The sequence below is a fragment of the Lineus longissimus genome, chromosome 18 (genome assembly GCF_910592395.1).
Source record: "Lineus longissimus chromosome 18, tnLinLong1.2, whole genome shotgun sequence".
Classification (NCBI taxonomy): Eukaryota; Metazoa; Nemertea; class Pilidiophora; order Heteronemertea; family Lineidae; genus Lineus; species Lineus longissimus.
In genome coordinates, this window is record NC_088325.1 from 3,963,316 (window position 1) to 3,989,506 (window position 26,191).

The following is a 26,191-nucleotide window of genomic DNA, read 5'->3' on the forward strand; positions in this document are numbered from 1 at the left end:
ACAATAGCCAAACCACTACTAACCACTACTAGGGAGGGACCAATACTAGTAAAACCTCATTTACGGTACTACATGTCAGGCCCAAGTGCAGGATAGTATCAGGAGAGAGTCCCACTTTCCAGTAGCAGGCTTGGTTGTTCAAAACTGACATTAGCGCTACTAAGTATACTGACATTAAAAATCTATCTTGGCATTTACAATTGTTTACTGAAAGCCAAAGTTCAAATTTATCCCAAGATATCGCTATAAAATCATTTTTTAACCAATTGCAGTTTGGAGCTGGCCTTCTACTGGTGCACATCCTCCCTGCTGCAGAAACCTATTCAGCGTGGCAAGCTCAAAATTCTTTGGCGCTGGGGTTGGGGCCCACGTGATGTCTAGTATATCACGAGCATCATTATTCCCACTAGTGGTCTCTGTGCTAGGGCTCGAGCCACCATTCCCTGGTAAAAAGTGGCGACCCTGAAAAAAACAGATAATACATTTTATAAGATAATATTTTTTGGAAAGGCCGCTGTATAGAGGGTGGCCTCTCTGCAAAGAGGCAACATAGGTCTTCAAATGGCAATCATGCACTATGAAGTTCTCATTAACAGAGCTTCTGATACTGTTCATTTACCAATTACGTAAAAAGTGACACACCTCATCTCGTAAAGTGGTCACGAAACTTTAGAAGCAGAAAGGATAATTTTACCACCCTATCAGACTGTGCTCTCAGTAGTTCATATCTCACCTTGATAAGCAAATCTGTTTCAGAGGAAGATCCATCACCTTCACCACCACTTGCTGATTGAATCTTAATTGGATACTGAACCTCCTCCCTGAAAATATCAGCATAGTATTTGGCAAGTATGTGTATGATATATAACAAACTCAGAAATGCAGCGCCTCTCGCGGACAAAGATAGAACAAATCGACATTTTTTGCACCGGTTTTCGCTGCTCTTGCGTACCAGCATCATCTTTTGTTGATTTCCGCTTTTCGTTCGGCTGGCTGTGAGTATTGGGATGTGTACCGAACCAATTTTCAGTTTCAGGCCACCCTGTAAAGTACTTGGTGGTCTAGTCAAATCAGCTCGAAATGCTTGCAGTAAAAAACTTCATTAACCATGCGATGACTGAACACTTACCTCATGGCCTACATTTACATGTATATCTGACTTGAGAGATTGCCCTTCTGTCCCGTCTGCTGGGTTTTCTAAGGCGTCGGCTGGTTGAACAGAGGAAGAGGCAACAGCGGACTGAAAAAAGATATTGATGGAGAATCAGGTTTAGCTTAGAATCCCTCATTGCCAAGGAGATGGGAGCCAGAATGGCATCAAGGTTTTCAGCTTAGTCCCTCCTCTCTCATCAGTGACCTTCTTACATGTAAGTCAGTCGCTGCAGGCAGAATTAACCAATATGCACTTTGGCTTGCCCTGAATCTTCTCCCCTTTTTTTCATTCAACTCACCTCTGTATCCATGGGTGCTGGTTCTACTTCTGGTTCTACATTTGCCACAGATACTCGATGTTTAGCCTCACATCCTTTACACAGAGCTGAAAAGGCACCAGATTATGGGGGTAATGATAATATGATGTGCAATATAATAGTGTGAGGACATGATGATGATGATAGACTTGTTTTGATAATGCGACCGGCCATGCTGATTTTGTACGGCAGTGAAGCATCACCTCCAGTGGCACTGGCAGGGAATCATAACTGGGACTTCCTGATCATAAAGCCAAGGCTCCAATCAACTTTCTAGGAAGAACACAAGTGAAGTGGTAAATCGTTATCACTCAGTTGGTTTTGCACCAAAGTTAGGTTTAGTCAGAGTGGGTATCATTACAGGCCTACTGCTTCTTTTCTACTTCAGTGATTTTGAGACTGATCCCTTACCTGAGCCAACTGGGACAAAAACTCCCCACTTGATGTATATTTCCCGAGACATCACTCGATGAACTGAACCTCCATCTTTTCTGGGCTTCCGACTTGTTTTAGAGGGTTGATGAAGTGGGTGCTGGCATCTCCTTTGCTGATTCCATGATAAACTCAACTTGTATCGGTGGTTCGGGCATATTGTGGTGTCCAGAACTGGAGAACTCATATCAAACACGCCAGCACGAAGTGCTATGAGCTCCCATTCACTTTTGACTTGACTGGCTTTCCTGGAGGACATCCAACGCATCAAATGGGAGTGCACGTCCTTCTTACATTGTTTCAAGGGGATCACACTCTTGTCATTGGGGTATGAAGCGTCAGTACCACACTCGATATCCTTGGATATGACAGCAAATCCACATTTCAACTGTGATTTTTCAGGTTCCATTTTCAATAGACTATAACACAATGTACACGTGCATGTACACAATGCATTGTAACTGTAACTGTTGTTGTTGTTGTCGTTGCTGGTGTTCGTTTCCGCCTAGACCGCTAAGCCTCCACAGGGGTAATAAAGGCCTCTAGGTTGTTTGAGGGAGTGTGTGGGAGGGGCAAGGGAGAGGGGGGTTCACTAACATCTAAAAATGTAATTTTATTTGGAAAGCATGTGTATTTCGTCAGTTATCTGAGGGAATGGGCAAAAAATGGGCACCAGTGAGAAGGGCGCGACTCGACCCCCTCACCGGAAAACCGTAAGGGCGGCCGGATTTTTTTCTTTTGCAAATTAAAAAACAGCATTCTGACTTCCTTACCTGGAAGTGGCATCACCTAAAAAACTGCAGTGTTGGAGCTAAAGGAGAGTTAAAATTGCCTTTTTACTGAAATTTGAGATTGCATTGTTTTTGGGACGTACTGTACCTGTCATTAAATGTACCTGGGGCAAAACAAAAGGCATGAAAAGGTAGTTCAGATCATGTACTTTCAATTTCAATAGGCGGTGTTTAGTGCTAATTCTGTTTGATGCACGAAAATTGACAAAAGACTTAGCCTATTTTGAGGGATAATGCATGTTTTTTTAAAAGGAAAATGAGTAGGAAATGGTTAACAGCCGTACCCCAAAACTGTGGGGTTATTTTCGAAACCAATCCACCAGCCTTCATAGTACCCTAGGACAGGTCTGTGGTAGAAATTACAACTAGATCTGTTGACCCCCCACCTTGCCACCATTTGCATGATTCTGCATGGTGGTATCATGGACTGACACTTAACAGCATTTCTGCTTAAATTCTTTTCTTTCAATTCATTTGCAAACGTCTTTGAAAAACTTTCTAGGTCATAGAGACCATCGGGTATTTTAATCTCTGTAGCATCTATTGGAAATTCACGCACCTTGATTTCGTTATTTTGTTTTGCTTCACTTATGTTGTAGAATGTACAAGGTATTCCTGCAAATGTCAAACTGACGCTAATGACATTCTGAATTTCAGTGTTAAGATGTATGGTTAAATCATGTGATTTCTGTTCTGGGTAGTCACTGGAATTAACGTACACCACGGTTTTCATTTACTTCACTTAAATTCTACTTGATTATGTTTCTGGGTAAAATACCTTGATCGTAAAAGTATTCCAATGTTAAATTACTGATTGCTACAATTCCTCCAAGTTTAAGAATATCTTCTAAGTTTGCCTGACTTGGCGGGCCAATGGCAATTCTCAAGAATCTCTTAAGTAAATATGAGTAACCAATTGCTGCCGTTGACAATAACACACTTTGGTACAGTGTATTGATGATTTCCTTCTTTCCTGGTGTTTCCATTTATTTAGAATGAAATCTATTGATTTATATTAACTGTAAAATAATCTTAATGTTGCAAGTTAACATTCAATCTTAATGTTGCAAGTTAACAATCCTAATGTTGCAAGGAAACAATCTGTGAATTTTGAATGTTAACTTGAGCGTCAGAAACCACAAATATGTGCATTTTGTATGGCCCCTTTCCAGATTCTTTTGTTATCGACAATTGAATACCATCTTTAGTGTTTTGAAGCTTTTTGCCCGATCCGTGTAATATGTTGTCTTCAGTAGTTCTCAGGTCCAACCAAAGCCCGTAGTTATGCGAGTCTCCATAGTACTTTTTCATAGACATGTTGCAGTCGTAAGTTTTCTTGAAGTCTTCTGTCATGAAGTGTTTCTTGATCTCATCCCATTGATCTAGCATTCTCATTCCTTCTGGAAACACCTGATTAGCAACTCCTTCGATGGTTATTTGCACTTTTGTGATGTTAGGATTTTCAAACTTTTCAGAATCTCTTGAACCATCAGTGTAATCAGAGATGAAGAGAAGTAATAGTCCTTTTATGGACATTCGAGGAAAATTGATGTTCTCGTTGATCAGCGTTTCATTTGAAGTTACGTTGACAGTTTTGAAGTGATCTACCCAGTCGTAATAGATGGAGAAACCTGAATTGTACTTGTTTGTAAGTGTATTGGCTAATCCCTTGTTAGTTACAGTGTCATATTCAAAACTGATATTTTCAAGTTTGTAATTCATGTTTGCAGTTGTACTGGTAACGATGATCTCCTCCTTTGGCGCTAACGTAATCTCGATGATCACATCCTCTTGAATTGGAAACTTGTAAAATGGAGCATAGTTGAAAAATAGTTCAAAATCTAACAGTGATTTTCTTGGTTCCAAACACTTTCAGTGTTTTCTCGTCGCTGGTTTCACCGGTAACGTCGGCTTCTGCCACACCTGATCTCAACTTTCTAAGATTTTCTGACTGAATACCTTGAAAAACACTGTCGTTCCTTTGCTCCGATGTTAACCACAGATCTTTAAAAGTCGAATAATGACTGCATTCATTGAGATCCAATATCTGTTCCGTTCCCCACTTAATTACCATCTTGGATAACAGGTTTCTTCCGAGATTGTTAACCACACTGTTCTTGGAATCACCAGAAATGGTGACATCAGTTGACAGAAAAAGAGTTCTGGGTACAAAGAACGTATTTTCTCTTAAAGCAGGTATTCTAATGTACAATGTTTCTTTTGGATTAGCAGAAGACGGATTGTGCGTGATAATGTGATGATTTCTCTCAGCCTTTAACCCAAGTGGAATCTTATGACTCCTTTCAGTGTTGAGCAGTACTCCAGTTGTCATTTCTATTTATTTTACTTGAAAAATCAATCATTACTTAGCAGCTTTAACAGCTTTAACACCTTCTACTAAACCATAAATTATGGAGCTAACAACAACAAACACTAGAATGACTAGATGTTCGGCCATGAACCCAACAACTGCACCAATTGTTTTCAGGAGAAATGAGACGATAGAACCGATAATTCCCGGTAAAGCCGCAGCTGATTTCTTGGCTAGTTCTTTTAGCCATTCAGCAAACTTCTTTAGTCCTTCTTTCACTTTATCTGGAATTGATGATGGTTTATCCGGACTTGGTGGGGTTGGACTTGGCGGTCCTGGTTTAGGTACAGCTTTCAAAGCTTTACTGATACCAAGGCCTATGCTAAGACCTAAAGTGGTAATTATCATAATCACTGCAGCGACTATTGCAGCAATTGTAAGGCCTTCAATCTTAAAAAGTAATTTGATTCTGTCCTTGAGTGAAATATTTGAATCTGGTTTCTTCAAGACATCAGTGATCAAACGTTTCAGTCTTTTTGAACTGCTTTCAGCTTCTCTGTCTAATTCAAGCACCTTGACACGTTCACTATTCAGTTCCTCTTCCACTTCCTCAATTTTTATTCTTAGCTCATCCTTTTCTCTGTTCAGCTCATCCTTTTCGTCTGAATAATCTTCTCTAGAGTTAACTAAGTCTCTTCTTAGATTGATATTTTTTTCTTCTAGGTTAGCATATTCTATTTTTAGATTGTTAAGTTTTTCTTCTAGGTTTTCTATTTTCATATTACTCATATCTCTCTCCATCGTAACTTTTGCATAATTATCCCCACTGTGTAATAACCCTCTACGTTCTCTCAAAGCGTTATCTGTAAAACCTAATGCACTTAATTCTTCATCAGTAGCATCTATGATTTTATCTATGGGTTTAGGGGAAGTGATAATCTCATTCATTAATATATATGTTTGAGTGGTTGCAGATTTAGGCCCCTCTCTTGGTGGAACTGCCCCTGGTGGAATTGCCCCTGGTGGGGCTGACTCTGGTGGGGCTGGTGGAATTAGACTTTTCAAACGGTTAATGAATTTTGTGCCATAATCTTTCTTTAAAGTTGATTCAGCATAGAAGCTTCCATTATCCTTAGTTAAGCGAACACCATAAAGTTCCCCACCATGGTGCGTCAGTTGCTTGCCTTTAAATAAATCATCAATTTCTTCTGCTGTCGGCCGGAAGTACAGGTCATTTTGATAAACCTTAATGTGTGGTGCAAGATAACTCAAATTGTCATATTTCCATTCTGTTCCTTTCAATGCATTATCAAGTTTATCCTCTACTTCATCGTAATTTAACTCCTTTCCAATCAATTCAGCGTCAATACCTCTTGTTCTATCTGGTGTCTCAATAAATGAACTTTCAGTAGTTAAGGTACGACTATCTGTGGTTAAGTAATTTGTGTCATCCTCAAACATTGGGTTACTGAATGATTTTTCAGCAGTTCTACTGTTTGCTTCTAAAATGCGATAATTGTCGAAGTCCTCCATTTGGATATCTTCTCCTACTCCTCTTCCTTCAGCCATTTATTTTACAATAATAAGAATTAAACTGCCAACAACAGCATAGAGTAAAAACTTGATTGTTTCATGGGTATCATCAGATTTACTGGACACATCAGTCTTATTGGTCACATCAGTCTTATTGGGCGCATCAGGCCTACCGGGTGCGTCAGTCTTTTTGATTTCATGTTTAACAGTGCTTAGCTCTTTGGGTGCGGTAGTGATATTAGCCTTAACCCTTATCTTCTTAGAAGTTTGACCTTGCATCAATGGAGGAGGCAAGGTCTTTTCATTGTTAATGTCATTCTTACCAGGCTTCAAGTGTTTAGTTGCTATCAGGATATCGTTGTTGTAATTCTCGATCTTGCCGATCTTGAGTACCATGTCAGACCCGATGATGTACAGGCCTGGGGCAATTACATAGTCTAACCTTGTGTGAGTGTCCGACAGTGCTTTCTGGTATCTAGCAATTGAGGTAGGGATATCCACATGCTGTTCAATTGAATCACTTAGAAGTTTGATGAATTCCTTCTGGGCATCAAATTCAGTTCCTGTTGTTCCAGTAATCGGGGATCTAGTGAGGGCCTGTGATCCCAGTACACAGTAAACATATGTTCTGATGGAATCATTCAATCTTTCTATCCCTGGATTCGAGAAACCTGAGGACTTAAGAGTCATGAATTGTTGGTATGTTTGATCGTGTGGCTGTTTGAGAACCTCAAAAATATGTTTATGTTGATTAATATGCCGCTTGATCCAACCCTGGTCGTATTTGAAGTTAGCCATCCCAGCGTCCCAATCAGATTTAAACATCAAGGGCACTCTATTCTCGTGAATTGGCATTAAGAAGAAATTGATTTTAGAGTTATCGATGTAGTAGCCAGGATCAGTTATGTTTGGGTTGTAACCCGGTGCACCCCAGGAAGTCCATCCCTCATTACTTTCAAACACTGAAAAATCATACTCGTCTTTTAAGCCAAATTCGCTTAGTAACTCACCTAGTTTCCTACGGTTAATGTTATTATTTGTTTCATTGAAATTGCTTTCTCCCAAAATGTGGATATCAAGGTTCTTCATAATTTTTCTGATTTGATAGTAGGTGTGGAACCTGTAAAATGATCTGATCATTTGATTGCTGCTGTTAAGGTGCTCGAGTGAAATGCCACATCCAGTTGTAGCGAACCAAACGGCCATGTTAAACTGATTCTGGTAGAACGCCAGTGGGTTTTTTTCAAGTCTAAGACAATCATCTCTGTTTTTCAATTTTAAAAACCCTGGCGTGATATCACTCTCTTGTACTTTGAAAAAGCTGTAAGAAGTCACATAGGCATCAAAGTGAATGAAATCAAATGTAAACGTATCCTTATGCTTCGTTGCCAATGGGTAATACATTAATTTACTTGAATTTTTCCTTGAATTTTCCCTTGAATTTTGGTTAGGTCACAAGTTAGCAGATGGAAGCACTGTTCCCTTCGCGATTAGGCCAAAAGTTAGCAGATGGCAGCACTGGAGCAATTAATGTTAAACAGGTGTTACCTTAAACAGATGTTACATTGAATAGGCCTATTTGTCATTGAACTAGTAGAAGATCAATAACCGAGTGTGTAAAGCATGGGGCTTCCACATATGAGGTTATGTATTGGTGTGGGTTCGTTTCCCGGCGAAGGCAACATATGAAGACGTGTTTTAGTTGTGGATAATGGAGCGGGTGTAAACTTATCACGCAGTGATAAGTTTTAATCCCACTGGGATAAGTTTTGAGGTCACTGGGATAAGTAAGTAATAGGGAACTTTGTCATTTTATCCATGTTACGTATTTTGGTAAGTTTTGGGAAAAAACCAAAGACCCCCTGTGTTTACAGAAATTATCCATGTTGGGTTTTTGGTAGTGTTTGTGGGTTAAAACTTAGATATCTTGCCAAATTTACATGAATAATGATGAAGGGTGAAGTTTCTTTCCCAAGTTCCAAGGATTAGTCGTAGATAGTCGTACATGTAGTTCCTTATTACTCACGACGCTTCTTTATAAATCATGTAAATTGATGTTTCCCGGTATAAATGTTGGTTGAGTTGGCTGCAACAAAGTGGCATACAGACGGAAATCCAAACCGTACTTCCCCTTTGCTACCTAATCCAGAACTCCCTTGTACAGGTATAAATGTTGGTTGAGTTGGCTGCAACAAAGTGGCATACAGACGGAAATCCAAACCGTGCTTCCCCTTTGCTAACTAATCCAGAACTCTCTTGTACAGGTACAAATGTTGGTTGAGTTGGCTGCAACAAAGTGGCATACAGACGGAAATCCTTGCAGAAGTTTTCAAGATATTCTTCATAAGACAACAATTTCATTACCCGACTTTCGTAGAATGATTTGCCGTAAATGGCAAAAACGAAGTAGTGGTTCACGTCTGGATGCATCACGAATTCGATAATACTAATAATAGATAAATAAATAAACATGTACTCGAAGTTCAGGTGAAACTCTGGGAGAGTGTGCAAAACTATTATCCTTCGTGTAAATCTCGTTCATCCTTCAGCAATGCTCTTAACTACCCATTAGGTGAATACCTTAAAACTAAAAAGGCACATAGATCAGAGTTGTTACAGATTTATAGGCCTAGCACAGGAATGTCATTTAAATAATGGATATTGATCTTTGGTTTTGGTACATAATTCGAGCATGTATGAATGAATACCTCGAGGGCTTAACATTATCACATTGACAACCCCTAATATTACACAAGATAGAGATAGGCCTTATCAAATAATACTGATACTAATGCTAATACAAATTACAATCTAGAGCTGTTCGATATGACCTATGGTGTTGAACAATAATTAACACAGTGTGTTTTACATAAGTTGGGCGATTGATGCCTGCACTGTATACGTGTATAGGTTAATTTGACCCACTAGTACTGGTCTAAACTGAGTACCAGAAGGACTTCTTTCCAAACAATTGTAATTAATACGAGAAGCTAAGATTTCGACTTCACTTAAAAGAATGTCCAATGTACATGTATTAATTAGAATATGACTGTCAAAGGTAAAACTGATAGGTTGGCCATCGAAATTATGTGTTCCACTTTCTCACTCCAGTCTGATATTTCGTATACTAAATCCTGCTCTAAACCATCAACAGGCTCCACGACCCGTACACTTATGTTGTCGGGGGGGTTGGATGGTCCCTAGCTCCATTAGACAGAACTCCCACACACAGTCATCTATCGTGGCTTGTCGGTGCATCCGTAGGTTGGTTAATGTACTTTGGCCAGTCTCACGATTAATGGCTTGAACTTCAACTTCAAAATTAGACTCAGTATCACCCTGCTCGGATGTCTTGTGTTTTCTTGTTGAGGTTGAGAAATGCAGTTCATCCTCTTCGTTATTAATGTCCTGTCTCGACATAGCCGCACCTGTGTCGTCCTTTCTGGATACATTCAACTCTCCATTGTTACAAGACAACATTTGTTTTATGCAACCGTAATCTTCCGGAAGGTCACTGAAATCATCACTTTCTGATACGTTTTCCTGGGCGTTTTCCACGACATTTGACAGATTGTTTGTGAGAGTATTATCATGTACGATTCGAGTAGTCCTTGAATTCTTCTTTTCACGGAATTGTCTGATCCGCTTTCTGTCCCGTTCACGTTTTGAAGGAGATTTATGACACGCAGGTCGAATGTTCCGTTGGCCACTTTGATTTGCCGGTTGACTGTACATACACGTACTTGCATTGTTCCATTGAAGTGTCACTGTATAACCTTTAGCACTGACCTTAAAGTTCCAATTTGACTGGAGGATGGGAAGTCCGAATGTTCTCAGGGAGAACTCAAGATCCAGTGGAAGTTGGGCGGTCATGATGTTGATAAAGACTATTTAATAAAATATCCTTCACACGCTCAAAAGTCCTGTTCATAAGTCTGCTGGGCTAAATTGGATACACAGCAAGGTTAAATATGGGCACCATGTAACGTTGAGCTGGACGCTACTCCATACGAGTTCTTGTCCTCCCTCAGGTCGATGGAATCCCTGAGGTGAACGTAACCTGGCTGCTGTGATACTAACAATGAACACGACGCTTCTTTATAAATCATGTAAATTGATGTTTCCCGGTATAAATGTTGGTTGAGTTGGTTGCAACAAAGTGGCATACAGACGGAAATCCAAACCGTACTTCCCCTTTGCTAACTAATCCAGAACTCTCTTGTACACGTCGACACGACAGGCTGTTCTTGATAAAAATTATAAATGACATAATATGACTAGGCCTATATGTTCCTATCATTGAGCATAGGGGACTACTGGTATACCTGAATACCTACAAGACCTGCGGTAGCACAATAGATAGGCCAGCGATGGTGGAAAAGTAATAATATTTAAATTACATATGTCTCTGTAACATACAAGCCAAACGCTGAGAGGATCAAGTTCTGCAGTCCCATAACCTTTGTTTCGGTTGTTTGACTCTGGCCAGTGATGGACATGTCAGTAAAACCTGCGTAAAGAGACTCAAGTGCGAGTTATGTTCAGGGTCCCATCCAACCGTGTTACGTAGGGCTGAGAGCGCGGATGCTAAGCCAGCGGACATCAAGAACAGTTCTACTTCTACAGCTATGTCAGTTTGCGCTATGTCTATAGGTCCGGTGACAGTGAAGGCGATCATCAGCAGTAAGGAGGTCAGGACTTACGCGTTTCTTGACACTGGCTTACAGCTTCATTCTGCACTGAGAGGCTGATGAAACGTCTTAATCTGAGGGGATCGAAGGTGAAGATTAACCTGTCAACCATGTCGGATCAGTCAAAGCCGACAACCAGTTACTTGTTGAAAGGACTTGAAGTTAGCGGCCTCAATACTGGTGTTTTCACGGAACTCCCTGAGATGTACACGCAGCCTAAGTTACCCGTCTCGAAAGATGACATTCCCAAGCAGGAGGACATTGACAAATGGCATTATCTCAGCAGAGTAAGCATTCCTGAGATAGATGCTGACATCGATTTGTTGATTGGCTCGAACGCACCGAAGGCTATGGAGCATTACGAGATCATTCTTAGCCAGAAGAATGGTCCTTACGCTATTAGAACTCTGTTAGGCTGGTCAGTGAATGGCCCAGTAAAACCCGGCAAGCCCTCAGATGAGCTCAGCCGCTTTCACGTCTCCATCAAGAAAGTGAGCAACCTAGAGGAGCAGCTTCATCAGTACTTCAATCAGGAATTCAGTGAGCAACTGGCAGATGATGAGAAGGAATTATCGCGTGATGATCAGAGGTTCTTGGAGTTAGCCGAGAGCTCTAAATGTATCGAGGATGGTCATTACGTCCTTGGTCTTCCCTTCAAGAATGATTCTGTTGTCATGCCGAATAACAGATCACAAGCGGAGCAACCAGGTACTGGATTGAAGAAGTCCAGTACGCTGTATCATCTCGATCCAGTCATGGAGGATGGTGTCCCGGTGACATTTGTTTGATCGTTGATCAGAATTCTCCAAGAGGAGCCTGGCAGTTAGCCAAGGTGGTGTAGACTTACCCGGACAAGAGAGGATACGTCAGACGAGTAAAGTTGCAGACAGCAACTCGATCGATTCTGGAGCGGCCAGTGCACAAGCTGTGCCTTCTGTTGGAGATGGACAATCCACAGAGAGACTAGGTCACTACAACATACACGTTGTTGTGAATCGTGCGCTTCTTCAATGTTGAGGAAACATTGACGAACACTTTGCTACTGCCAATAATGGACAGTTTTTGTGGTGTTGAACTTTTGTTGTGTCAGATGCTGGAGAGTTTAGTTTCCTGGCACTAACGCTGGACTATTATTGACATTGAACTGGATTAGTTCGCGTTTTGTTTGCGTTGTATCTTCGTTTTTTGTCTTTGACTTGTAATTTTGTGTGCTGGCCTTCTGTTTGTTGTTGTATTGTAATTGAGTCGTGTTTAGGGTACTTAGTCAATTAGGGGCGGGGCGTGTAAAGGCCATTTTTCATTGTTTACATGTTTCAAATTTGCCGCCTTAAACTTTTAAGTTATGTTAGGTATGTGGGGTCTTCCCTACTTCTAAAAGGGTGGTTATTTCCAAGATGGTGGATAGGGCCAAGGTGGTTTTCCCTATCTCTTTGTAATCTACTGATATCTCAAACATCTTTGGCCAAAGTGGCCCAGTTCGTTAGTTTTGTGTTCTGTGGAGTCATGATCAGGCTCTAGGTCGTTAAACATTCTGTAAGTAATATTGTTTTCTATGTATTTTAGGCCCTTTTGTTTACCCTGTATTTGCTCATGTGCTTTACATGCATTGATGTACTGTGTCGGGGGGGGGGGGGGGGGTATTGAAGTAGTTCTTCCTATTTATGTTACACGACCTTTGTTTTACACCTGTTCTAGTCCGTTTAAATCATGTTTGGGTTGTATGTGGGTCACGTGATTATGCAATCTTTGGGGAACCTGTTGTGTTAGTTTGAGTACAGATGTTGGCATTGGGCCAATTGTTATGTAATATAGGTAACTCTGTGTCTCTATGAGCATTGGGCTCCAGTATTGGTTCTTTCAATTATAAATGGTAATTACGTGGTGGTTACCTACGTGGTGTGTATTCAACTTTGGCACTGAGCCAGGGGACAGTTATTGAGGTCATCGTTGTTGTTGTCATTGCTTGAATGTGTTTCTTCCTTTGTTTACTTTCTGTATCGTCACTTATTTGTTTTTTCTACTTTTTTCAGTAAACCGTATCAATAGAACCTGGACTTGTTGTTCATTCTTTGGTGCGCGTTTGAGGCAGACCCCATGGCTCCCACACGTGGTAAAAGCTAACTTGGTCAATTGAAAAGCAACTCTTGCTTTTGATACGATGTATCAATCAAAATGGTACCATCAAAATACAGACCTTTTCTGATTTCCCGCAACAGCCACTTATTACAACGTTTACAGTATTTGCAGGCATTCATATGAAGTATTATTATAAGTTTGGGTTATTAGTGGTAGAAACTTCCTTGTACAAAAGTTCCATTTCCAATCTATCCTTACGCAGGTTGCATGTCGGAGTTTTCTTTTCATAATGTATATGGAATTGGATGCATTTACCAGAGTCAGCTTAAACTGAATCGGGGAAACAGCATAGACTAAGCTTTGTTAAGAGACTTTGCGTCCTCCCGTCTTTTGTGCAAATAAATTGTGAGACTTTAAATCATTCACTTTGCCGAAATTGGACAAACGCATCAGCCAGAACATGAAGAATATGAGCGCTTTGAATTCAAAAACATTATAACTGCTATTTTAGAGTGCTCCGAAACCTTTGTCAAACTACCCCCATACGCCACGAGTACTTGCGTGTGACAAATAATAGCCAATGCGAATGCTCGTAGACGAGAGATCTCCCGTCGCACGTAGCAGCGATTATAGACGATATTTGAATCGGTCGTTTGCGAGCTGCTTTAAAAACAAAAATTAGGAAAGTCACAGTATTTTCTTCTTCTTTATATATGTTTGTGGAGTAAATCACTGATACATGATTCATACTTCGATGCGTAGGCCACTTTTCTCAACTCCTACCCTATTCTGAAACGTGCGCTCAACAAGTTACAAAATACATGTACATCTCTGTTGTTTCGTCAGAGCACCGTACAATATTTGCTCGGCCTACATTTTGTATAGCTGTAGATATAGTTAGCATGGCATATCGCATCAACTGCTCATCATTAGTGTTAGGGAATTTGGTAATCTTAATCCCTCTTTGCACCATGCGGCATAATTCCACTCGCTTAGAAAGGGACGCCGAGGCGAGATAAATTGAGGAAATGTGTCGTTTTTAACCGTTCGTGTTTCGTGTATGTTACTAATGCAACTAACTTATGGGCGGAGACTACGGAGGCAGTGCAACTAGAAGTTCAATATGGCTTGCAGCTGAATAGTTCGCAGGCATAGTATTTGGTTGAGAAATCCCAGGTGGGAATCATCGCAGAACGGGTAGGGGATTGAAAATAATTGGCTAACACGCTTTTTACACGTAGTAAGCTTCATTAATCAAGAAGAAATAAAAAAAACTTTTGTCATCTCACTTATGAGAAAATGAATCAGTAGAAAATCCTTCACTCGAAATAACGTCTCAAATCTGTTATGTTTCTGCCAGCAATCCTTCACCACCCAATCGTTCACACATTCTCAGTTCCATTTGCGCACTTCCTGCCATTTGGTCATCATTTCCCTATCATGGTTTTTATGTATTTATACTCTCATAGTTGGAAGTTGCAATGATACACTCAAATCTTGGGTCAGATTATCGAAATCGGACACTGATTTGATAATAATAATGAAAATAATAATTGTCATTTGTAAGGCGCTTTTCCGCGGTTAAACCACGCTCAAAGCGCCCCTCTAGATCCCAACACCCCAAAAGCAACGTTTTCAACTGTCACTTAAATATTTCCTGGTTGTGTTTCTGCTTTAAGACAGTTTGTTCCAAAGGAACGGGCCGCAGCTTGAAAACACTGCGGACGCCATACATGTTATTAGTCCTTTGAGATTTTAGTACATTGGCTCCAGAGGATGTCCTGGTGACCCTTGTTTTGGAGTTTCGTATAAGCAGTTCTGCCTTGGTCACTCAGTGCCTTACGGCACTTTACAAATGAACCATTATAATTACAAATAAAAAAATAAGAGTAAGACCATGCAGGCACATTGTTAATTGGGTCCAGCTCTATGATGAATGTTAATTGATTAATTGCAATTTAACTTGAACATTGGTACATTTATCGGTTAACCCCTTTGCAGAGGGAATTGTCATAGAATCGTTACAATCATCATGATCTTGATAGTCGTGTTTTCATTATTGAAAACCATAACGGTATACTGGAAATTTGATATACCTATTTCTAAGGCCTATGCAATGCCTAAACAACAAATAAAGTTAAAGTTATGAATAGAAAAAGAGAGAATTCAAATGATATTTAAAAAAAAATTGTGTACTTTTTAAACTATTTATAATATGCCATTTTCTGTACCGATTTTTCCAGTACCTTTTTTCCGGTACCTTTATTTCCAGTACTTTTATTTCCTGTACCCTTTATTTCCTGTACCTTTATTTCCGTACCTTTTTTTCCTGTACCTTTATTACCTGGATTCAAAATTTTAGGAGTTTGCTAGGCCTCGCCACAATTCGCGGCAGTGGCATTTGAATGCAAATTTTACATTATATTTGTTGTATATACGTACATGTAGGTGAAGGCCAATCTACATATTTGATGTCTTATCACAACTAAGGCTGAAAGGGCGGATGTCGTCCTGGGTGCCGACAAATGGTTCGAGATCGACTGGACATTAAGCACCCTGGGTGCCATTACACTAGACAAACAGCACCCAGCTTTTTTTGCCTGGCTTACGGATCTTAGGGACGACGTTTCTTGCAATCTCGTTTTATCTCGCGCCGGGGTACTTGCGGCATTAGCAGTGCTCGAAATAAAAATAACAGATAAACAGAAAAAAACGCGTTTTTTTCTGTTTATCTGTTCTTTTTATTTCGCGCACTGCTAATGCCACAAGTACCACGGCGCGAGATAAAACGAGATTGCAAGAAACGTCCTCGTCCCTAAGATCCGTAAGCCAGGCAAAAAAAGCTGGGTGCTGTTTGTCTAGTGTAATGGCACCCAGGGTGCTTATTGTCCAGTCGATCTCGAACCTGGGTACCATTTGTCGGCACCCAGGACGACATCCACCCTTTCAGCGATAGTCGCCACCAACAAGCCAATAAATCCATTCTTAAAAAGGCGATTCATACAAACCAATACGGAAGGGTAAGACAAAGGGCCAGGACCCTCTTTAGTTGGACAAAGATCATGACGGGGATGGGACCATCATCAAAGCAACGTAAAGGCCAAAAGGGTGAATTTGGGAATGTGACAGTAATGGTCACTGTTCGGTGACAAAGTTGTTAGATATGTATCATTGCAAAAACCGTACTGTACTTTCCGGAAAGTTGGAAAGTTGGAAACCTGGAAAGTTGGAAACCTGGAAACCTGGAATATAACTAGGTCTTCCTGCTATGTGGCGCTTGTCATCCACTTGTGTCAGTTAAAGGGATCTTTGGCTGGAAGGATGATGTAACAGGCTATTTGGCTTGATGGGTACTTCCTGCTAGGTGGCGCTTGGTATCCAGCTCTGTCATTTGAAGGGCTCTTTTGGCTAGATGGATGATGAAGCAGGGTACTTGGCGCTTGACATCTAGCAGTGTCATTTATTAAGGGATGTTTGGCTGGATTAATTTTAAGTTGTCCTCCCATGAAAAGTCCTAATAATTGGACATGTATGGCAAGCCATTTGATGTCATCAACACTTGATCGAGCGGTCACCACGTGACAAATGCAGACTGCAGACTACTCTTATTTAATTGACAAAAATGTTTTATATACATTTGTAATTATAATTGTGAACCCCTTGCTGTAAGTCATCACTGGAAATGAGCGACATTGCTTCCCATTGGCTGAATACAGTAAGGAGAATATGGAGCCGATTGGTAATGGAAAATTCATTACAGCATTACAAAAATAGTATCAAATTGCGTCCACAACCACTTTTTTTTAAAGATCCAGATCGTATGGAGCCTTAGATTGCATAGCCAATATTTGATACAACTTATTTTGTTGAAATTATTTGTGAGTTTTGTGCACTTTTAACAGTTTGGCAAGACCACCGAGCTGCATACAACCAAGGAATTTACTGTGTATAGTGGGCTGACCTAAGGTCGAAAATCACCTCTCTTCTCGAAATCAGAGCAAAGTCATTAGCATCCCCAGATCAATTTTCAAAGTTGAAATACTCCAGGATTTATGTATCAAATTAGCTACTACGAACGATATAAGACCTTTGTGCACTTTTTCTATAAAAAAGAGACAAAATTACTCACTCAGAATGACGTTATTCCCACTGGGAACGAGTTTTTGATACTAAAAATCCATGAAAATCCGAAGTTTTTTTGCCTTTTTTCATCAAGTTTGCTTGCCGCCACCATTTTCTAGCTTAAATCATGTGACAAAAGCTTAAAACCTTGACCCCATTTACCTTAGACGTGTTCAGAACCTGTACATTCAACACTAGAAACCTCGACTCCAGGTCAACAGCGTTGTTAGTCAGGCCGCCGCTAGATGACGAGATCGCTTGGTGGGGCCTTCTCCACAGTGGTGAACTGCTCACAGAAAAGGACAATTTTATGCTATAAGGACGAAGCCGGAATCAATGCAAATACCACCCTAGCAAATGGAATTAAATGGACAACACTTCCAGATACATACACGTTCGCTCGGTTCTGCAATAGCGTGGTTTCAGTGTTGGAGGAGCGTGTAACGTTGCCGCGATGATACCGCCCCCGAAACAACAGCGCGGGCATGACGTCAACGCATAGCGCTGCCATCTATTAGGAACTGAGGGAACTATTTCACAATGTCGCTCATTTCCAGTGATGTGTCACTGGGCCACCAGCCACGTGCTGTATCATCTGATGGTATGTCCTCTAGAAATTGCTGGCTCATCAGAATGATGAGGGCATCCACACGTTAGGTTTTAGAATAGCTCCTCGATATCCCATCTTGGCCGCAATGTTTATTGGACCATAAAGTTCAGAATGAGATAGCCTGCGGCTAAAGTAAATAAGGTGAGGATATGGGTCATGAGTAATTATGATGATGTAATTCCCATGGAAGTTTAATCCCTTCTACGGTAATACCAAGGATACAGCTAAGCCAGCCAGTATTCAGTGGTAAATGATAGGCTCCCTGATATGCCTGATTGTAGTGGCTGGGTTCTAGAATGGCTTGACGAAATTTTGACACGTGGTGTATCAGAAAAAAATAGACCATTGACTTAATCATGCCCCCGCTTAAATTATATTCTTCGCTACGAAATAATATCCTGTTGTGTTGGGCGTCATATTTAAAATTTAAAAGTAAATACATGTACATAATTTAATCAAATGTTCCTGATCTGATTGCCTTGTAATGTGTACTCCCATCACAGTCCCCTCACTTAGTTGACCCCCCCCCCCGTGGATACTCATGGAGAGTGTTATGGGTACAACCAACACAATCCCCACACTTGCAACACCACGCACGCATACGTCACCGGCGGGTACAAAACGCAGGACGCAGGACGTCCTGCAGCGTTCTGCAGGACGGGGCCCTTCTCAACAGATGTAGGAAATGAAATGAGGAATTTTAGGGACCATCTGTGATCTGATTTTTCATGGTTGTTCATGAGGGAGCTGTAGTGTACCTAAAAGGTTGTCTCTGGATTTGGTTTTACATCAATGGGAAGTTGAGTTGAGGGGAAGAGTCATGTTCGAATTCAGGGGTTTGGTGTATGAATGGGTGATTTGTTGAGGGAAGTTACGTTTAAAGGGGGTTCTGTTAGGTGTTTGGTACTTAAAGAGGAGTTGTGTTTAGTGGTTTGATAGAAGAGGAGCTGATTTGAAGGGTTAGGTATCTAAATCGGGACTTCTGTTGAGGGTGTTGTTTTCAACTTCAACACAACTCCCCTTTAAAACCCAACCCCTCAGCAAACCCCTGCACACTGAGCCTACTCGCATTAACCAGCAATCCCCTCAACACAACTCCCCTTTAAACAGACTCCTTTATGTACACAACTCCCCGATGAACAACCCAAAATCTGTCTGTAAAAATCAGATCACACGGCTGAGATGGTTCCCGATATTCATTGCTTCATTTTCTGAATATGTCGAGATCACACTGCTGAGATGATTCCTAAAATTCCTCATTTCTTTTCAACATCTGTTGAGATGGGCCCCGTCCTGCAGGACGCTGCAGGACGTCCTGCGTCCTGCGTTTTGTACCCGCCGCATACGTCACATCGATCTGCCCCCTTGCCCATGGTTTCTAATCGCAACAAGCCGTCCCGGTGTAAAAGAAGAAAATGTCCCCCTGGAAAAAGTGTCCGGCCCTATTGTATTCTGCTATCTGGTTCTATAGAGGCCATGACCGCCAATAGCTCAGAGATTAAAGCGCATAATAGAATCCATTGTATCCAGGACATTCTATCCCGGGACATTTTAAACTTCTACATCGGCCCAAAACCATGTGACCTTAAAGGCGCCCTTTTAATTAGATTTACCCTCATCCTGAACCTCATGGTCTTTACTGCCTTTGAACATAGCCAGGCAGTAATAAATCTTGAACGGCTTCGGTGAAAACCTAAGGCGGGAATAAAGCTTCCTTTGTTCCTTTGTTAAATATTAGGAGTAGCTGCTAGGTAGTCGATGATGCGAGCTGTGCATTTGGCCAACATTGCATAACGTTGCATAACATTACTGACTCCAGTCAATGAACTGCATAAGAGGTAATCTCAAATTTTCTTTTTTTTTACTACGTTCAGCCAGGCGAAAATAAAGACTTGAGCCACGACAAGATGGATTTACCCTGGCATTCAGCACTTGTGCTTGAGTAATGCATCCTGAACTCAGGCCAACGACCGTTACAACTGTACTTCGCCCCTGCCTCCACTAAACATAAGTAGCTTTGTGCACAATGCCGTAGTGCAGTTATTATGCGTATGCGTTTGCTGACACTTGGTATTTATGATGTTTGTAGATCAGTCTGCACAGCGGTAATGCTGAAGTTGAAATTCAGTGTCTATTATCGCAATTGGACTTTTCCAATATGAAACATACTTTTTAACGAACGGCATATGTCTTTGATTAGTAGGTGTCTTTGAAAAAGAAAATTTGAGATATAATAAAACTGTGTGTAGGAACAAGGTGACAAACAATAACAATATTGAAAAAAAGGTAACAAAAAGCAACTGCTGAGATGGTCCCTTAATTTCAGACCTTGACCTTTATTGACTCTTGAGAAAACCCCAGCTCTGCGGACTGCCTGCACCATGCATTTTCTTTCTACCCGCCGCTTGCCCAACACCTTACTCAAGTATTAGTAACCATCTGGCTGCCAAGGGTCTTGCTAATAATTGCAGTCACACGAAATGGTTCCATAAGGTGGTGCCCCCTAGGGCCGCGTATGGATATTAGTATATCCATACGCGTGTGATGCGTCTTTGCCAAAGGCATTGATAGGCATTTTGTAATAAAAACATTTACGGTAAAATGTAGTGTGACGTAGGTTTGTTAAAAAGGACCCATACAATTATCTCCGTGATCCATCAGCAAAGTGTCTTGCCAAAGGACAACATCTTTATCACCTATCATTACATAACATAAACTCTCCCCTCTGGGAGTTCTGATCCTACACATAAATGGATAGACATACATATACAGTGATGATTGAGATGGTCCCCCAGCACTTGGCACGTGGGAAGTACCTGGTTACATCATCCATCCAGCCAAAGATCTCTTTAACTGACACAGGTGGATGACAAGCGCCACCTAGCGGGAAGTACCCTGTTATGTCAAGCGCCACCTAGCAGGTATCCTGATACCTCGTCGATCCAGCCAAAGATCCCTTTAAATGATACAGCTGGATGACAAGCGCTACCTAGCAGGAAGTACCCTGTTACATCTTCCATCCAGCCAAAGATCCCTTTAACTGACAGAGCTGGATGACAAGCGCCACCTAGCGGGTACTGTTACATAATCCATCCAGCCAGGGAGCCCTTTAAATGATAAAGCTGGATGACAAGCGCCACCTAGCAGGAAGACCTAGTTCACATTCCAGGTTTCCAGGTTTCCAACTTTCCAGGTTTCCAGGTTTCCAACTTTCCGGAAAGTACAGGCAACTAACGAAAAGCAGTATATTTTATATCAAGGATTTATAAAGAGGAATTCCGGTCATTTTCTACTTCGACATTAATTAGTTCAGTTGGGTTAGCAACTTTGTGAACATAGTTCCCAAAAGTGAAGTAAAAAAAGACTAAATACACACAAACAATTAATAACAGTGAGAACGCGTGATACAGCATGTCACGGTTTTGATAAATGTGTATGGCTACATACGCTGCATATAATTATACATGCAGAAACACTGCGTGCAATCCTTGATGCGAGGTAATCCCCGTAAGATACTAATCTGCTGATGCTACATGGAGTTTATGCTTGTCCTACCGATTAAAGCTCCGGGGTTGGTACAATCAATTAAGATTCTCATATCTAGTGGTTGAAAGGTCGAGTGCCTCTGTGCAAGCTTTATATACCTCTAATTTTAAACTCGTGATCGCGATACATTCCAGTATATATTACACACACACCGGTAAACATTTTGTTTTAAACATGGGATCGTATTGATCATGTTTTTAATCATGCATGCAGTGCCTGTATGTATAAAAGTTCGAATTGTCCCAGGATAAAGTGTCTTGGGGGCAAATGTTTATGATACATGATACTAATCCTGACACAAATCAAATTGTTCAAATTGAATAGAGCCTTTTTGCGATTCTTCTTTAGAAATTTGAAAAAGCTCCAACTACTAGACAAAGGACAACTCTAACCATATTATGATATAGAGACAACATGTTATTGACCCCGGTGCATGAAGGGGTTCACGTAGTAAACATGTGACCTTTGATAGAGGGTTTCCCGACAACTAGATAAATTTCACCTTTGAAAATGAAAAGGTTTAAGTGCGGCCACGCAGGTTTGAAGGTATTGGAAATAATGATCCGAATGTGTCTGATGTTTGGCACTGTAACCACTTGACTGCCGCCGTGCTTCAAGGTGTCAAAAAATCACTGTCAAACTTTCGAACAATGAACAAATGTGACAAAGTGCATCAAGGCTATCGGTACCTCCGGTCAAGAAATATAACAAAAGCTGGTTAAAATAAACTGAGTGATTATTTACAAATAAACGTAGATAACGAATATTAAAAACCCAAGAAAAATAGTTCATATGAGCACGTTACTACTACTTCTAGCAACAGTCCAAAAATTTTTCTGGAGACAAGTGTTCAGTGTTCAGCAATATCAAAGGGACAGTTCCGGTCGGGGAATGAGCAACGAATTATTATAAACACAGGATGACATTCGGCCGGCCGAACCTCGAAGAGACACAGTGCAGGAATTGGGTGCTTCGACCCGGTATGCCCTCAGGCAGGAAGATATTTGAAAAGGATATTAACGGCACCAACGCCAGGAACAGATTCTGACCACGTCCACGACAGTGGTCTAGCCGCGTTTCACTACGACTCGTATGGCACCAACGCCAAGAACGGTACACTGCAGTCTTGCAGTCACAGCGGTACCAACGCCAAGAACGGTACACTGCAGTCTTGCAGTCACAGCGGCACCAACGCCAAGAACGGTACACTGCAGCCTTGCAGTCACAGCGGCACCAACGCCAAGAACGGTACACTGCAGTCTTGCAGTCACAGCGGCACCAATGCCAAGAACGGTACACTGCAGTCTTGCAGTCACAGCGGCACCAATGCCAAGAACGGTTCACTGCAGTCTTGCAGTCACAGCGGCACCAATGCCAAGAACGGTTCACTGCAGTCTTGCAGTCACAGCGGTACCAACGCCAGGATATAAGTCGGAGCTCCTTCCGTAAAACAGGTCCTGCTCGGTCCTCGGTGACTTCCAAAGTGACCCAGCCTTCTGCTCACACACCCCACATTAGCTCATACCCCAAAACATTTCATAATAGGGAGTTTCCAGCACAAATCACAACAGGCCTAGTTGAATCTTTATTCATCCTGAATCACCTAACAATGTTCCTACATGTAACAGAGAGTCAACTTCTAAAGCACAATTTTATAATATTTATAGGAAAGTCCATTACTGATGTAATACGCACATAATTCATGTTGCCATAAAAACTCTAAACTTCAACCAGCTTACCAATATTGGCCTACCTTAAAATAGGCTACAGGGTGTCCAAAAAAAGAAAAGAAAAGGCAACTTCGCCACAACAAAATTTCAAAATGCCAGTGTTTTCAAATACTTTTACAACCATATAGCTTACTGACAGATAAGAGGTACCGACTGTTCCCCTTTTAAAGTAAGAAGTCGAACTTGGTATTCCAACTGTTGAAGTTCGTATTTTGCTTTCAGCTATTGAATACTATCATTCCTAATTGCCATATGTACAAGCTCTTCGCATATACTTTTTATCGCAGCATCTGGATATCACTCGTTTGATGTATGGGCCTTCAAAACAAAACTTTACAAGATAAAATGTCCAAAAACAAATCGATCTCTATCATTCCTATATATGATAGATTTTTGAGGAAAATCATGGGTTACAGGGAATTCCCACAGCATATTTTAATGTCAACTCTAATTTTGTCAAGCAGCGTCTTTGGTGTATTTTTGAACTGAAGGTTGGGCACAAAACAGCTATTTGCTTTTTTCATAACGCGCCCCCTAGATATTTCAAGGTAAATCGTTAATCCCACCAAATGCGATCGAAAAACTACGAGAATCTCTAGCCGCAGGGAGTCTTAGGCGATTAGAAACCCCTACTGATTTACGAGAGATTTCGATGCTGATACGGAATACGATCAAAATACGAGACAAATACGAGATCTGGGGTTCATAGTGTTCGCAACAACAACCATTTTTGAGAAACACGTTGCTTCCGATTCCTTAGTCAGAAAATGCGTCTAAAAACGAAAGTAAGGAATTGAACAGATTAGATTATCGATAACAGCTGGGCACCGTTCCCTCGATTTTACCCCTTAATAAAAATTAAGATTAAAAATATTTCTTGAAGAGATAATCCCACCATTTTTTTGTTCGGTTTTGTTGATATGTTGTCTTCTGATTTCAATGGTAATAAATACTATTTATTGGCCAGTTATTATTTTATATGATGGAAGAAAAGGGTGAAAATCCCCCAAAAGACACCCGCCCCCCAATTTGAACCGATACTCAACCCCCTGCACATTTCTCCTCACGAGCGATAGCCCCCCCCCCCCCAAAGTATTGATACTTGTAAAGAAACACCTCATCTTTTCAATGGAAATAAGTAAAACTGAATGTCTTGCCTGTGTATTCCACAATTTGCACTTGAAAATAACCCGAATGGCAAAAAAATTCCCCCCCCGAAGATTTTTCAAACACCCAGAACTGCAAAGAAATCATTACATAACTCCCCAAACTATTTTTTGCTGATGTGCAACTATCCATCCTACTTATCTGATACAGAATTACCAACACCACTATTGCCTATTGATGTAGCAATTTCAGGATTTGGTGTCTCTAAATCGAATGAGTTGGTTTCCAGTGCCGCTCGACATGGGGCCCTCCGGCATCGCCAGTATATGTTTTCCGTGCCAGTCTTTTTACGATGGTAGCGGAAGTCATTGAAAATTATAACTTTTGAGTCCTTCCTTAGCCCTCCTGTCACGTACGCCATGCTAAAACATGATTACTTGCACAGAAAATCGCGTGATGCTGGGTCAGGGTGATTCGCAGAATCGTGTTTCCATGTAGGCTCTACTTGATGATTCCGCGTATTGCTGATGCTATACTAACGGGCAACTAAGAATAACAGACATGCACTTAAAAATGGGATTTCGGACTTATGGACCTTCGGACTTGTGGACCCTTTTACATTACTTTCGGACTTACTTACGGACCTTCGGAACTGTGGACCTTAGAAATTATGGGTCGTTTTCAAAATGGAATTTTTCCTTTGTGGTCATATGGACCTTCGGACTTGTACAGAGGCTGACACCACCAGGAGGGGAGCCGCGTCAAATTCACGACGTCATGTTTTCATGCATGAAAGAATTAAGAGGAAGACTTTAAAAAGATGGTGAAGCAACATTGGGAGCTTCAAATAACCCATGCTTGAAATAACCAGGCAACCTTTACACATTTAATCAAATTTTAGACCAATTAGTTACTGTAAGCAGCCTATTTCAAGAGAAAATACTTATACTTAGAAAACTGTTTAATTAACCCCTTTTATAACAGTCACCGCATGTCGCCTTTTAGGTCCAGATAGTAAATGTGCATTAATTCTTTTCAGCATTGACCGGTGTTTATCCCCTGAACGATATCACAGTACAGTCAGGACCAGTCGAAGTGATGCAAGGACAGAACGTCAGGCTGTGGTGTAAACTGAAATATGACCCTCATAAAGTGGCGCCGGTTGTCTGGCATTCGCCGCCAAATTTCAAAACAAGAACCAGCGATTGTTCTTCTTTTGTAAATTATAAATATGTCATGTCATGTTCAGACACCAATAACCCTTTTGGGTATTATAATATGACAATAATGGATGTCCAATGGGCCGATCATGGGGTATATCGGTGTCTGTATACCAAACATATGGACATTGTGGTTTTACAAGTTTTGGGTAAGTTATAATCACGAGCTACACCAATATAAGGCATAAGGCACTCTAATCTAAGAACTCACGAATAAGAAAGAAAGTTGATTGCAAATGACTAGGATGCAAGAGTGGTTCTTTTGGCGACCAAGACACTGAAACTAGTGAAAGTGTTCAGGTCTTGATTTTTATCAAGGTGTACAAAAAATGTATCTTGATTGAAGTTGCTATGCCCTGGTTCTTGAAGTAGTGGTAGCTAAATTAGCTACATGACATTGTACAGTGCGGCTCATATAAATTAGAATACATACTTCATACGATATCTCGTGAACTATAATACACCAGTTACAGTGCATTTTTTCAATCGTTCATTTATTAATGCAGAAATAAGTGTGCATTTGCTTTTCATAATGTAACTTTTGTATTTCGGT

The 26,191-nt window shown here is 40.9% G+C and overlaps 1 protein-coding gene across 1 annotated transcript in view; it reads left to right on the top strand.

Moving 5' to 3' along the window:
• LOC135502528 (neural cell adhesion molecule 1-A-like) overlaps positions 1-26,191 on the top strand; it is a 148,480-nt gene that overhangs the window by 51,885 nt on the left and 70,404 nt on the right. Inside the window, exon 2 of the mRNA XM_064795457.1 lies at positions 25,458-25,787. Coding sequence (XP_064651527.1) covers positions 25,458-25,787 — 330 coding nt within the window. The remainder of the gene's footprint in view (positions 1-25,457; positions 25,788-26,191) is intronic.